Source organism: Rhipicephalus microplus, unplaced genomic scaffold (genome assembly GCF_043290135.1).
Source record: "Rhipicephalus microplus isolate Deutch F79 unplaced genomic scaffold, USDA_Rmic scaffold_52, whole genome shotgun sequence".
Taxonomy (NCBI): domain Eukaryota; kingdom Metazoa; phylum Arthropoda; class Arachnida; order Ixodida; family Ixodidae; genus Rhipicephalus; species Rhipicephalus microplus.
Genome location: NW_027464625.1, coordinates 1,446,201 through 1,458,386, shown reverse-complemented (window position 1 = coordinate 1,458,386; position 12,186 = coordinate 1,446,201). Strand labels below are relative to the sequence as shown.

General features: G+C 47.9%; 1 protein-coding gene across 2 annotated transcripts in view; it reads right to left on the bottom strand.

The window, feature by feature from the left end:
• The window catches only part of LOC142788288 (TATA box-binding protein-associated factor RNA polymerase I subunit C-like), a 40,917-nt gene extending 28,884 nt beyond the window's left edge, over positions 1-12,033 (bottom strand). Inside the window, exons 1-6 of one of the 2 annotated variants that reach the window (XM_075884889.1) lie at positions 11,623-12,033; positions 11,438-11,544; positions 11,213-11,350; positions 10,707-10,815; positions 9,128-9,259; positions 8,773-8,899 (exon numbers count right to left, since the gene is read on the bottom strand). In XM_075884889.1, the coding sequence (XP_075741004.1) occupies positions 8,773-8,899; positions 9,128-9,259; positions 10,707-10,815; positions 11,213-11,350; positions 11,438-11,544; positions 11,623-11,860 (851 nt within the window). In that variant the 5' untranslated portion in view covers positions 11,861-12,033. Of the gene's footprint in view, positions 1-8,772; positions 8,900-9,127; positions 9,260-10,706; positions 10,856-11,212; positions 11,351-11,437; positions 11,545-11,622 lie in introns of those variants that run through there. The other variant, XM_075884890.1, reaches the window with a different exon arrangement.
• Between the last annotated feature and the right edge of the window lie 153 nt (positions 12,034-12,186).

Genomic DNA, 12,186 nt, shown 5'->3' with positions numbered 1-12,186 from the left:
CGCCGCTAGCGATAACACTAGAATATTCGATGGCAAGGGCATAAATGCCAACACGCTTCGCCGCTTGTCAGTTGATCAACAACCAATGCTCTGCTCGCCGCTATCAGTGCCAGTGTCTTGCTCTAATCTGATTTGCCTTTTACAAGCTCGGCTCAAATAAACACTTTATCATTAGACCTGCAACTGCTCCCTTCTTCCACGTCGCGACCACATGACATCTGGTGGAGGTGCTGCTTCTTCCATGTACCGGACACCCCTGTCAAGCCGTGAACCCAGCCCACGACGTAAAGAAGACACCGACGCCAGCCACGAACACCAAACAAGCCACGGACAGCAGGGTTTACCTCCGGAGTACGGGCTTCTACAAGACAAGGCTCGGAAGACCAAGGCCGTGACCTCGATCGCGGCAACGACGACAACTGCTACGCCCGTGATTGTGATGCAGCAGCCAAGAGAACCACCGATTTTCCACGGATCATCGTTTGAAGTACTGGAGACCTGGCTAAAGACCTACGAGCGAGTGGCTGCCCTAAACCACTGGGACGCGGTGGAGAAGCTACGTCGCGCTGACTTTTATCTGCAAGATGCAGCAAGGACGTGGTTCGAGAATCGGGAGTCAGCCCTTCAAACATGTGACCTTTTCAACGGCATATTCGTGCAAACGTTCACGCTCGCAAAGAGAAGGCCACTGCGTTGCTGGAGACACGGGTGCAGCTGCCCAATGAAAATGTCACCATTTTCATGGAAGAAATGAACTGATTCTTCCACCACGCTGACCCCGACATGTCTGAGGAGAAGAAGGTTCACCTGTTCATGCGAGGAGTCAAGCAAGAACTCTTCACCGGGCTGATCAGGAACACCCCAAAGACGGTCTCCGAATTCGTTTCGGAAGCATCTACGATAGATGAGACGCTCGAGATGCAGATATGGCAATACAACCGTAGCTTCTCGTCTGCAAGCTACGCCGACATGCAAGCGCTAGGAACCCCCGACTTGTGTGAGATGATCCGAGCGATCGTGCAAGAAGAGCTGCGAAAATCGCTTCCTCCAGCGCAGCCGCACGTGGACTCCATCGCAGACGTCGTACGCCAGGAGATCCAGCCATCGCTGGGCGTTCCTTAGTCTTCAGAGCCACAGCTGCAAGTCATGAGCTATGCTGCTACAGCCCGCCATCATGCCCCTTCTCCCCGCCCATGCCGAAACGCCGCCCCGTCGCACTTGTGTCACCAGACCTTACCACCACCTTTGACGTTTTATCGTTCACCAGCGGGCCAGCGCAGCGTGCTGAGAAGAACAGACGTTTGGCGTGCACCTGACAACCGCCCGCTCTGCTACCACTGTGGAGAGGCTGCGCACACCTACCGCCGATGCCAATACCGACAGATGGGTCTAAGGGGCTTCGACATCAATGCGCCGCGCCTACAACAAGGTGAACGACCACATGACATCGTCGACTACCTTGCGAGAGCACAGTCGACACGCCGATGACCGTATCGTTTACCGCCACCAGGTCGCTGCGCTTTACCGCACCGCGGGCAGTACACCGGCCCTGTTCAAGGCCGATCTCTGAGCACTTACTCTGAAAACTAAGGGCAGCAACCGATAGAGGTGCGGCTGCTGTACGACAAACTACCGAAGATCTTCTGCCACCGCCACGAAATCGAAAGCACCCGCTGCAAGACAAAAAGGGTTTCAATCTCGAACCTTCGCAGCCTGCAGAAGACGTCATGACACAACGTGGAAGCAGCGGAGCAAATAGACATAGCCGTGACCCGACGCCACGACCTAACCGCAATGCATGCCGACAAACCAGTGACCTCGACATAATATTCGATGGCCACCTCGTCACTGCTCTCGTCGATACTGGAGCCGACTATTTTGTCGTCGGTGGGTCGTTCGCGACCAAGTTAAAAAAGTGAGGATTGCATGGCCAGGCCCCGAAACAAAGCCGACTGGAGTCTGCACAGCAAGAATCACAATCAGTAACCAGACTTATCCTGCGAACCTTGTATTTTTACAAAATTGCTCTAGGGATAAGGTACTCGGACTTTCTAAGTCAACACGGCGCTTTCATTGACCTGAGGTCTACAACAACCACACTAACCTCAGAATACACCCTGCCGAGCCCTACAACGCCAAGTAATCACGCATAGCATGAGCTAGAAGAGCAGGTCACCATGCCACCTTTCTCCAGCGTCGTCGTTTCTATTGTCACCGAAAAAGCCGAAGACTTTGAAGGCATCGTCGAGGGCGATCAGCACCTTCTTCTGAACCGTCAGATTGGCGTCGGAAGAGGCATAGCTGAGTTGTGTAACGGCAATGCAAAGATGGTGCTGATAAACTTCAGTCACGAATATAGGCACCTTAACCGTGGTACGTCAGTAACGCATATCGACAAATTCGTGGAGGCCAGCAATTTATTCGCATTCTTCGATGTTGCTTCAACGAATCTAGGTGCCGAACCAGATTTCGATGTCAACCCGAGCCTTTCAAAGTGCAAGACCGGCTCAAGTCCCTGCTTTTGCAATTAAAGAACTGCTTCTAGTTATCATCACGAATTCCACAAACCCTAGTCGCGAAAACATCGCATCTTAATAGAAGAAAGTGCCCGACCAGTTAGACAAAGCCTGTATCGAGTCTCGGCGCGCGAGGGCAATGCCGTGAAGAACCAAGTCGACGAAATGCTACGTGACATCATTCAACCATCCAAAAGTCTGTGGGCTGACGTCACCCGCGGTATTAGTGAAGAAGCTTGCATTGATTACCGCCGCCTGAACAAAATCATAAAGAAGGACGTGTGCCCTCTCCCACGTATAGACGACACACTGGACCGTTCCCACAATGCAAAGTACTTTTCTTCGATGGACCTCAAATCAGGCTATTGGCGAATTCAGGTTGACGAGAGAGATCGAGAGACGACGGCCTTTATCACCCCAGACAGCCTCTTCGAGTTTAAGATCATGCCATTTGGTCTTTGCTCGGCGCCTGCGGACACCATGCTGGCTGGATTGAAATAGCAGACTTGCCTCATGTACTTGGATGACGTCATCTTGTTTTCCTCCTGCTTCGACGAGCATCTCCGGTGGCTTGAAGCGGTACTTCAAGCTATCGACACTTCTGGACTAACCCCGAAGCCAAAAAAAGTGCCGCTTCGCGTACAAGGAGCTGTTGTTCCTGGGACACGTGATAAGCAAGTCTGGAGTCCATACCTACCCATGGAAAACATCGGCCATCGCCGATTTCCAACAGCCCACCGACAAGAAGGCTGTATGCCGGTCCCTCGGATTGTGCGCCTATTACAGCCGTTTCGTCAAACGTTTTTCACAGATTGCCAAGCCGCTAACTCACCCCCCAAAAAGCAACGTCGAATTCAGGTGGGAAACGGCACAAGAGGAAGCATTTCAGGCACTTAAACGATGCCTCCAAACCCACCGATACTTGCCCATTTCGACGAATATGCCGAAACAGTACACACTGACACAGCAGCGTAGGACTCGGCGCCGTCCTTGTGCAAAGGACTGGCGGCGTGTAAAAGGTCATCAGTTATGCTAGCCGGCCACTATCCAAGGCCGAGGCCAACTATACCACAACAGAAAAGGAGTGCCTTGCCATCATCTGGGCAGCATCAAAGTTTCGCCTTTACCTCTACGGCAGGCCTTTCAAAGCTGTGAGTGACCACCACGCCTTGTGTTGGCTAGCTAAGTAGAAAGACCCTTCAAGTTGCCTCGCACGATGGAGCCTCAGACTTCCAAGAATTCGATGTGACCATCGTTTACAAGTCTGGAAAAACACACTCCGCATCGACTACTTTTCTCGTGCTCCCGTTGAACCACCGTGGCCCTATGGCTAGGATGAGGACAGCTTCTTAGGAACAAAAACTGCTGACGACTTCGCCAAGCAACAGCGAGCTGACCTGGAACTCGGAAGCCCTGTGGAATACCTCAAGGGTAGCAGCACGACTGTTCCAAATATTTTCAAGAGAGGACTGGAGTTGTTCTTCTAGAAAAACGGAGTTCTCTTAAAGAAGAACTTCTGGCCCCTTCCAGCCGACCACCTTCTCGTGGTTCCTTCAGCAGTGAGACCAGAAGTACTCGAGGCCCTACACAACAACCCGATGGCTAGACGCCTCGGTGTTTCCCGTACCCTCGCAAGAATACAAAAAAAGCACTACTGGCCGCGACCTTCCGCCGATGTCACTCGCTGTGTCAGGACCTGCCGCGACTGTCAGCGACGGAAGATACCACCAACTAGGCCAGCCGGACATCTCTAGCCCATCGAGCCACCTCGCCGATCGTTCCAGCAAAATCGGCATGGACTTGCTGGGGCCGATCCCGACGTCCAATTTCGGGAACAAATGGATCGTCGTAGCTAATGACTACTTCACACGCTACGCCGAAACAAAGGCTATCACCAAAGGCAGTGCCTTCGAGATAGCAAGGTTCTTCGTCGAGAACATTGTTCTGTGTCATGGAGTTCTACAGGTCCTCATTACTGATAGAGGTACGGCCTTTACTGCTGACTTGACTCAAGCAATTTCGAGACATAGCCAGACAAGCCACTGCCCCACCACCGCCTACCAAGCATAGACAAATGGTCTCACCGAGTGGCTAAACAAGACAATCACCGACATGCTGGCCATGTACGTCGATGTCGAACACAAGACGTGGAATAAAATCCTTCCGCAGGTGACCTTCGAGTTCAATACCGTCGTCCAAGAAACGACGCAGATGACGCAGTACAAGTTGGTCTATGGAAGGAGCCCGGCAACGATGCTCAACGGTATGCTTGAAAACGTCGCTGACGAAGAGAACCTCGACGTCACTGCCTACCTTCAGCGCGCGAAAGAAGCTCATCAACTCGCCCGCCTGTGCATCAAGAACCAGCAGGCGACTGACAGCCGCCATTACAATCTTCGACGAAGCTTTGTTGAGTACCAGCTCGGGGACCGTGTCTGGGTATGGACGCCGATATGTCAACGTGGGCTCAGCGAAAAATATGGGATGGTACTTCAGACCGTACAGAGCGGTTCTCGTGGCCCACTCGACTGCTTGGTTGTTCCTGACGGCATTACGAATTCTCAACGGCGCCGTGCTCGACCTGAAGTCGTCCATGTCCTGCGCCTCAAACCATTCCATGCGCGAACCTGAGGACTGTATTTTGTTGTTGTTGCTGTACTTATTGTTATCTTTATTATTGTACCTTTGTCTTTTGTTAAAGCATCGGGACGATGCCTTTTTCAGAGGAGGGCAATGCTACGTTCTTTTCTTCAAGTTTTCTTATCACACCATTACAATACGTTCAGGGCAAACCACGCCAACGATGTTCGAGAAGCTTCGAGGCTTTAGTAAATCGTTTTGTTAAGGGGAGACGCTCCTCGAAAAAGTATTTTTTTTTATTTCTAGTAATAGAGACTTGAAAAGTTTGTTATTAGTATAGTTTTTCATGCAGATTTCAAATATGCAATCATTTTTTGGGTAGCTGCTATAATTATTGAGTTATGCCATAAACAATAGCAAAAAGTTACATTTTTTGCGGGCACTCTTTTATGTACTAAACTTTCAGTAAAAGCACTGTGTCTGATCTTATTTGACTCTCGGTAGATTGAAAAGTGCAAATATCTATATAGATATGTCACAGAAATATTGGAACCAAGAAAAAAAAAATTGTATTAAATGACTTATTATTTTCAATCTCCCTTGAAACAATAAGCTAATATTTTCACAACTAATGCTGGTAGGCATTGCAATTTAGAGTAGATATTTGCATTCTGCATGTGTTTAAGAATATGTGTGCCAAGTTTCGTTACTATACAATGAATATAAGTTTCTAAAAGGCTGCCCGGAAAACGTGAAACTGTCAGAAAAAATGAAAATGAGAAAAACAAGTTTGAAAGTTCGCAAAGTTGGCATTTATTAGGAAATCATTCTTTTTGCATCAAATTGGGGCACAATGAAAAGTACCTCGCCTTGAATGCACTGCAAGTGTCTAGAAGTCCCCTGCACCATAGCTTGGTCCTTCACGGCTCTTGCGGTCAGTGTCCTCAACACGAGCTCTCTTCGCTGTGTTGCGACGGTGTGCCCTCGCTTCTGCAGTTTGCTTCAGGTTCATCTTCCTGATGCGCGTGACGTCACAGTGGTCACCATGTGTGGCCAGATCTTGTGAGGGGAGAATTCCAATGCCTTCGAGCACTTCTTCAAAGCCCCTGTGGCCTTTGTTGTACCAGAGTACAGCAAGAGCGGTGGCTGTCTCCACAGTTGTTCAGGAGGCGAACTTTGTTTTTGGACATAGCAGCCATATCTTGCTGTTCAGCGATTCGGCTGCATTCTGTGTCTTGCCATGAAGGCACCGAATAAGGAGTTACTCCTCTGTAAGGCGCTTGTAGATAGGCATAATTGCCAATCCTTGAGCCTTCGTCAACAGTGGGGTGTGGCGTGGTGCAGGCTCCCCCAGTGCTTCCGCACGCTTGTGCTTGCACCACGAATTTGGTCCCGCGGGGCAAAAGTTGTGGCTACTGGCACCATCACTGGAGCAGCAATGAAAATACGATGCCCATATGGCAGTGTACATATTTCGGACACTGTCCTTGTTGCTCGTGATGGGGATCTTGTAATATGTTTGTAGTTTTATTATTGTCGCATCTTTCAGTTTTTCGCCTCGTGGCAGTGGCGTTGCCAATTTTCGTAGGGCAGTTCCCAAGCGCTTTGCAACGTGGTTCGTGCACTCTTCTTTGTCAATGGGGGTGTCACAGTATACATTTGCCTCGCAGACTGCAGTGTAGGCCTTGCTGTCACCATCACTTAGGAAGCTGGTGAATCGCAGTGGAGTTTCATAAGACAAGGTCCTCTGCCATATATTGACAGCTGCCGCAGGTTCCATTGCATGGGATGAGCAGTCAGTGTTTTTTTGGCAAACTGGAAGATGAAAAGCTCGCCATATCTCTTCATCCTCCCCAAGGTCCCTGTGTATACTGCAAGCATGGCAGTAGTTCGAGAGAACTTCACAATCGAGGCAGAGCCCCGTGTCCAGGGACATGACTGTGCCCACTCCATTGTGGCTTTTATGACCTCTTTTCTGCCAGGTGCCATCAAACATGACTGGCACATCTCTGCCGCCGACTGCGTCCTTCGTGATGTTTCGTGCCTGGTGCAAGTTTTTACTCACTGCCGTCATCGCCGCACCATGGAGCTTCTTGCAAATGCCGTTGAATGTCTTGTGATGCATCGGGCTCGGAAGACCGAGAATCGCACAAAATCCTGAAAGTTGGTCGTGGCCTGCGCCTATAGCGCGTGCTGCCAGAACTGCCTTCACGTTTACAGCAAAGCTGTCACACGAGCTGCCGCTGTCAAAACGAGCGCTCGTTCCTTGGTCCCCGGCCGAAGCAGTACGTCTCGACGTGTGCGTGAACGAAAGTGCAGATTCAGGGCAATCAGAATTTTGACAGCACAGTTCGAGGAATGCCGAAAGTCCTTTGCGCTTTCCAGCTGCCTCTCGCACGCCGAGCTTCCGTTCGCGGCAGGTTGGGCATTGCGCACCCGCCACAAGTGCCGTCAGCGCATCGATTTCGCAAAGCAGCATGTTCGCAGTAGCAGCATCTACCGGTCTACGTTCACTCTCGAAGAATCCAATCTTCCTTTGGGATGCACTGACGAATTCCACGGCAGCGGCTATTTCACAACCACTGTCGCAGGGTTCGGTGACGGTGTTAGGCCTATCCGAAGTCGGAGCGTCGGGGCGTTGGTCGGGGGCGACATCGTCGTTCGCTGTCGCTTTGCGAAGCGTCCGACGCCGTTTCCCTCGATACTTGTGGCGAGTTCTGAACTTTCGATTATCTGAAGTGCACTTCTTCGGGCTTGCCATGACGCAAAAATGCAGAGAAACGCAGAAAAACTCGATCGCGACGTCCGAGGCTTCGCTCTTTTGCCGGAGAGATAGGAGGGGGAGGAGCGTGGAGCGCACCGCCGTCCAATGGCGGCCTCGCGCTGTGTGCCGCGATATTCAAAACGCGTGACGTACGCGTTGTTTTTCTCGTTTTTTGTTTATTCTGCGTGAAGGCACGAGACTGGCTACTAGTGGATTATGAAGGATACGGCCTTCGCAGCATGCGTGCACTATTGCAAATGGCGGCCAACGCGTCGTTTTCGCGACAGGACGACGCGAACTTCGCCGTTTTTCGCGACTTTCGCGCATTTCTCGCGTCACCGCTGCCCACTTGGAAGCATTTTTTGATAATTTCTCGTGCGAATTTCAACTTGATATTTTCAGAAGTAATAGATTATAGTCCAAGGATGCCAACACAGCCGGAAAAAAAAAAGTGAAAATTTTCCGGAAAACCGCGATTTTCGACCCGCGTCTCCCCTTAAGATTACAACCACTTAGGAAACGTCACAGATTATTCGAGAACCTACGTCGCTGCTAGCGATAACGCTAGAATATTCGATGGCAAGGGTATAAATGCCGACACGCTTCGCCGCTTGTCAGTTGATCAACGACCAACGCTCTGCTCGCAGCTATCAGTGCCAGTGTCTTGCTGTTCTTGGATTTTTCTTTGACGTGGCCACAAATTCGACTCAAATAAACAGTTTATCATTCGACCTGAAACTGCTCCCTTCTTCCACGTCGGGACCCCGTGACAATATAAAATCTAGTATATGAAAGCCATGATGCTCGGTGAATTGGTATCAGGAACCAAACATGCAAGTTGGCCAATAGACAGAGTGGGCATAAAGAAAGGTCTCTGTGGTCACTGAGCAGCCTTACAAGCTATGGACTCACCTTGGTGTAGTACAACAAACACCGCTATCATACAAGAATTCCGAGAGCATCGCTGGTTCCTTCTTCAGTGTGTCAAACAAACGAATATACTGACAACTGTTTTTTAATCGAACACAGCATGTCGTCTCTGTAAAAAAGGAACAAGAGTGAGAAACTTAAAAAAACGTGGATGGTCCCTCTTCTTTACGAATCGGTATAACTTGAAAGTGAGACGTGTCCTCGCAGAGGTAGTTATATGAAATAGACAGTTATAAAAAAATATAGGTAGTTATACAAAATGTGCAAAACTTTAATGTGTGCCACGTTTAGGCATCTGTAAAAAAATAGTGCAACAGTGTTGCTGAGATACACTTACCTTTTTGAACGTGCTGTAGGCTCACTTGAAAAATTGTGCCGTTAGTTCCAGCTGATTCCAGAACCAGACTTGATTGCTTCTCCAGGAATGCTTCTTTTGAGTGAAAAGGAGCCGGCTGATATTCAGATATGGCTGAAAAAGAAGCATTAAAGAAAACAGTACTACATAATGCCCAAGATGACAGCACTTTCTTACTTACTAAACATTTAAATCATCAAAATTTGCTCTCTCTTACACACATAAAGTTGTTAAAGAAAGAATGCTTCATAACACTGACAATGAATTATCTAGAATTTGCATGTGGCAACATAATAAAATGAGGCACTCGAAACTTGCATTAAATTAAGCCTTAACCTAGCATCAACACCTTGCATTGCAACTTTTACTGATGCTTGCAAATGGTTGCTGAACAAGAGACCTTGCATAACTGATATCCACAGAAAATATTGTGGTTAGCAATGTCTGTGAGGGTAAGAAAATGAAATGTCAGCCAAGACGACGTCATCACCAGGACATTTACAAGAGGCTTACAAGCTTCGACATCAATGACTACTGCTTTTTGAAAACATTTCTTAGAAGCTACACAACTTAATAAAGCGACGGCCTAAAGAGATACTGAATGAAAATTGCAAAAACCGATAAGAACATCGAAATTACTCTCGGACTGTGCTACTGTTCTGACGAACAGAGTTTATTTTTCATATTTAACAGCTGGCTGTATTTTTGGTGGATTGTCAGCGTGCAGCGGCTACGTGCGAGCCATGATGCCACACTCTCCCAGGCGCAATCAGGGTACATGTGTTCCTGTCCTGTTCCTTTTTCTCCACCTCTTCCGAAGTATCATTCCCCTCCCCCTTTCGCAAAAAGCCTGAAGCTTGGCCCAAGCTAGAAGCATTGTTCCCTGCCATAGTTGTTCTGGGAACCATAGTGGTAGCTGAGCAGCTTGAGAGATGCGAGTGATGGCCTGCATTGTTTGGATGCCTGTTTCCAGCGAGTGTAACATCGCCTCCTCTATCTAGTTCACGGTGCAGCCGCAAGACGGTCTGTGAAAAAATAATTAAATCCATTACTCTCCTATAGCTTCTGCCTGAAATGACGGTGGTGTCTATCGATTTCAACAATCAATTTTTCGATTAGGCTGAAAAGCTTACGGCAAAATTTTGTTCAGAACCCTTTTAACTGGCCTTGTCGCACCGAGGCTGTAATTAAAATGAGGGACTACACATTCTGAGCTGTTAAAGGATTTGTCTTGGGCTATTTGTGTTTCGTATCCTTAACAACTAAACAAACAGTATTACGGTAGCGAAAACGGTTGGGTTGGTGCATACAATGTTTTATGGCTTAAGTAATCTACGTCATTGTATGAAAAAAAATAAGAAAGAAGTAGAACACATTGGCAGAACAGCCCATGATGGTGGCGCCTAGATGCCTGACATGCAATGACACTGTAATGTAATATGACACTGTAATGCTTTTGATGAGACCAATAGTGGTACCATTTAATTATATTTGCAAGTTTTTTTATGCAAATGAAGAATAAGCATAAGTGCGCCTGGAATGCATCTATAACAAACCGTACCTAGCTTGTCTAGCTCGTTCCCAGATGGGTGGGCCAGCAGGATGGATCCATTTGATAAAGGATGAGGAATTGTGGCAAGGCATCCTCCAGTGAAATCCCAATTACAGTCCTTCGTGAAAGAAGTCATATGTGTATGCTTGCATGATATTCTAAAAGCGTTCTTATATAGACAGTGACTTCAAAAGCAATGTGTGGGACTAGGCTATTTGGTATTGCATTAAAAAATACACCGCACAAAATCAAATGAAGGGCAGAAAGGATCAAAGGAGCCAAACACTTTTGTTTGTTATTCCTTTCCATGGTTCTCTCACTTTTGTATTGAGCACTTTGTCATCGTGAATCCAAAGCTTCCAAGACTTAAACTCACCCGTAATAGAAAATTACAAAAAAAGTGGCGGGTAAGGGGTTGGAAATCACTGAATTGCTTCTTTCATGATGTACTGTTCAACTGAAAATCCCATGCACGCTTAAAAAATTGTTGAGCAGGCTTCCCTTGTAAAACTTACCCTGTAGCAGAACGATTCAGGTTGTATTTGTATTAACTCTAGTAGGCTCCGATGAATGTTCATGTTTCTAAGTTCTGTGCGAGGCTTTTTTGACATCAGGGCTTCTTCGATTTCTTGAACAGCGCTTGCGAAGGGGCCCTAAAGAGAAATACGGGAGATAACAAGAGTGAAGGAGCCGTTCATCGTTACTTTAATGCGGTAGCGAAATGTTAATGAGAACCTTACTTTGCGTTTGATATAACCGCGGTAAACGCCAATCGTTGACTCGAAGGCACGTATTCGTCTATTTAGGTCAAGCTGATATTGTAAGCACGGTTCCACTGCACTTGCAACTGCAAGAAAAAGTGAAAGCACACGCGATTATACGCCTTATTATGACTCCAAAAACAGTGACGCGAGAGCACACACACCCCTGTTCGGAACCGATAGAGGCAGCGTTAAATACTGCGCGGACAGCTTGTTCCGTCGAGAATCGTGACACTTTAAGGTCGAGAAATGCGGAAGTCCGTCATCATTCGTTTGGACATCCACACCAGCACCTCCAAAGTCTGGTTGATATTTCGCGTCGACGCTGAAATCAACCAGTTCGGCTAATGCGTGTTCAGCAGCGTTGGGCCACACAGGCAGCAGCTTCGGCAGCGAATCCATCGTCACCTGGGCAGGATTATAACAACCATTCCTTGGTTTTTCAGTCCACTAGTAAACTTCTACGAAGCGAGTAAATAATCAAACTGCTCGCTGGTCATCTCTCGTTCATCAGCGTAACTTCGAAAAGCATGATTAAAACACAGCAGCATGGTTACAGTGCACTGTAGCATGGTACGCGGCGCACCGAATTGGTGTCATTGTCGATGCAGCAACTGAATAAATATGATGATGGCAAACTTTATGACAATTTTATGTGTTAAAGTAATCTCAATTAATTTGTGTGTTATGTAATGTTATAAACGCAAATAATAGTTTTTTTTTTGCAC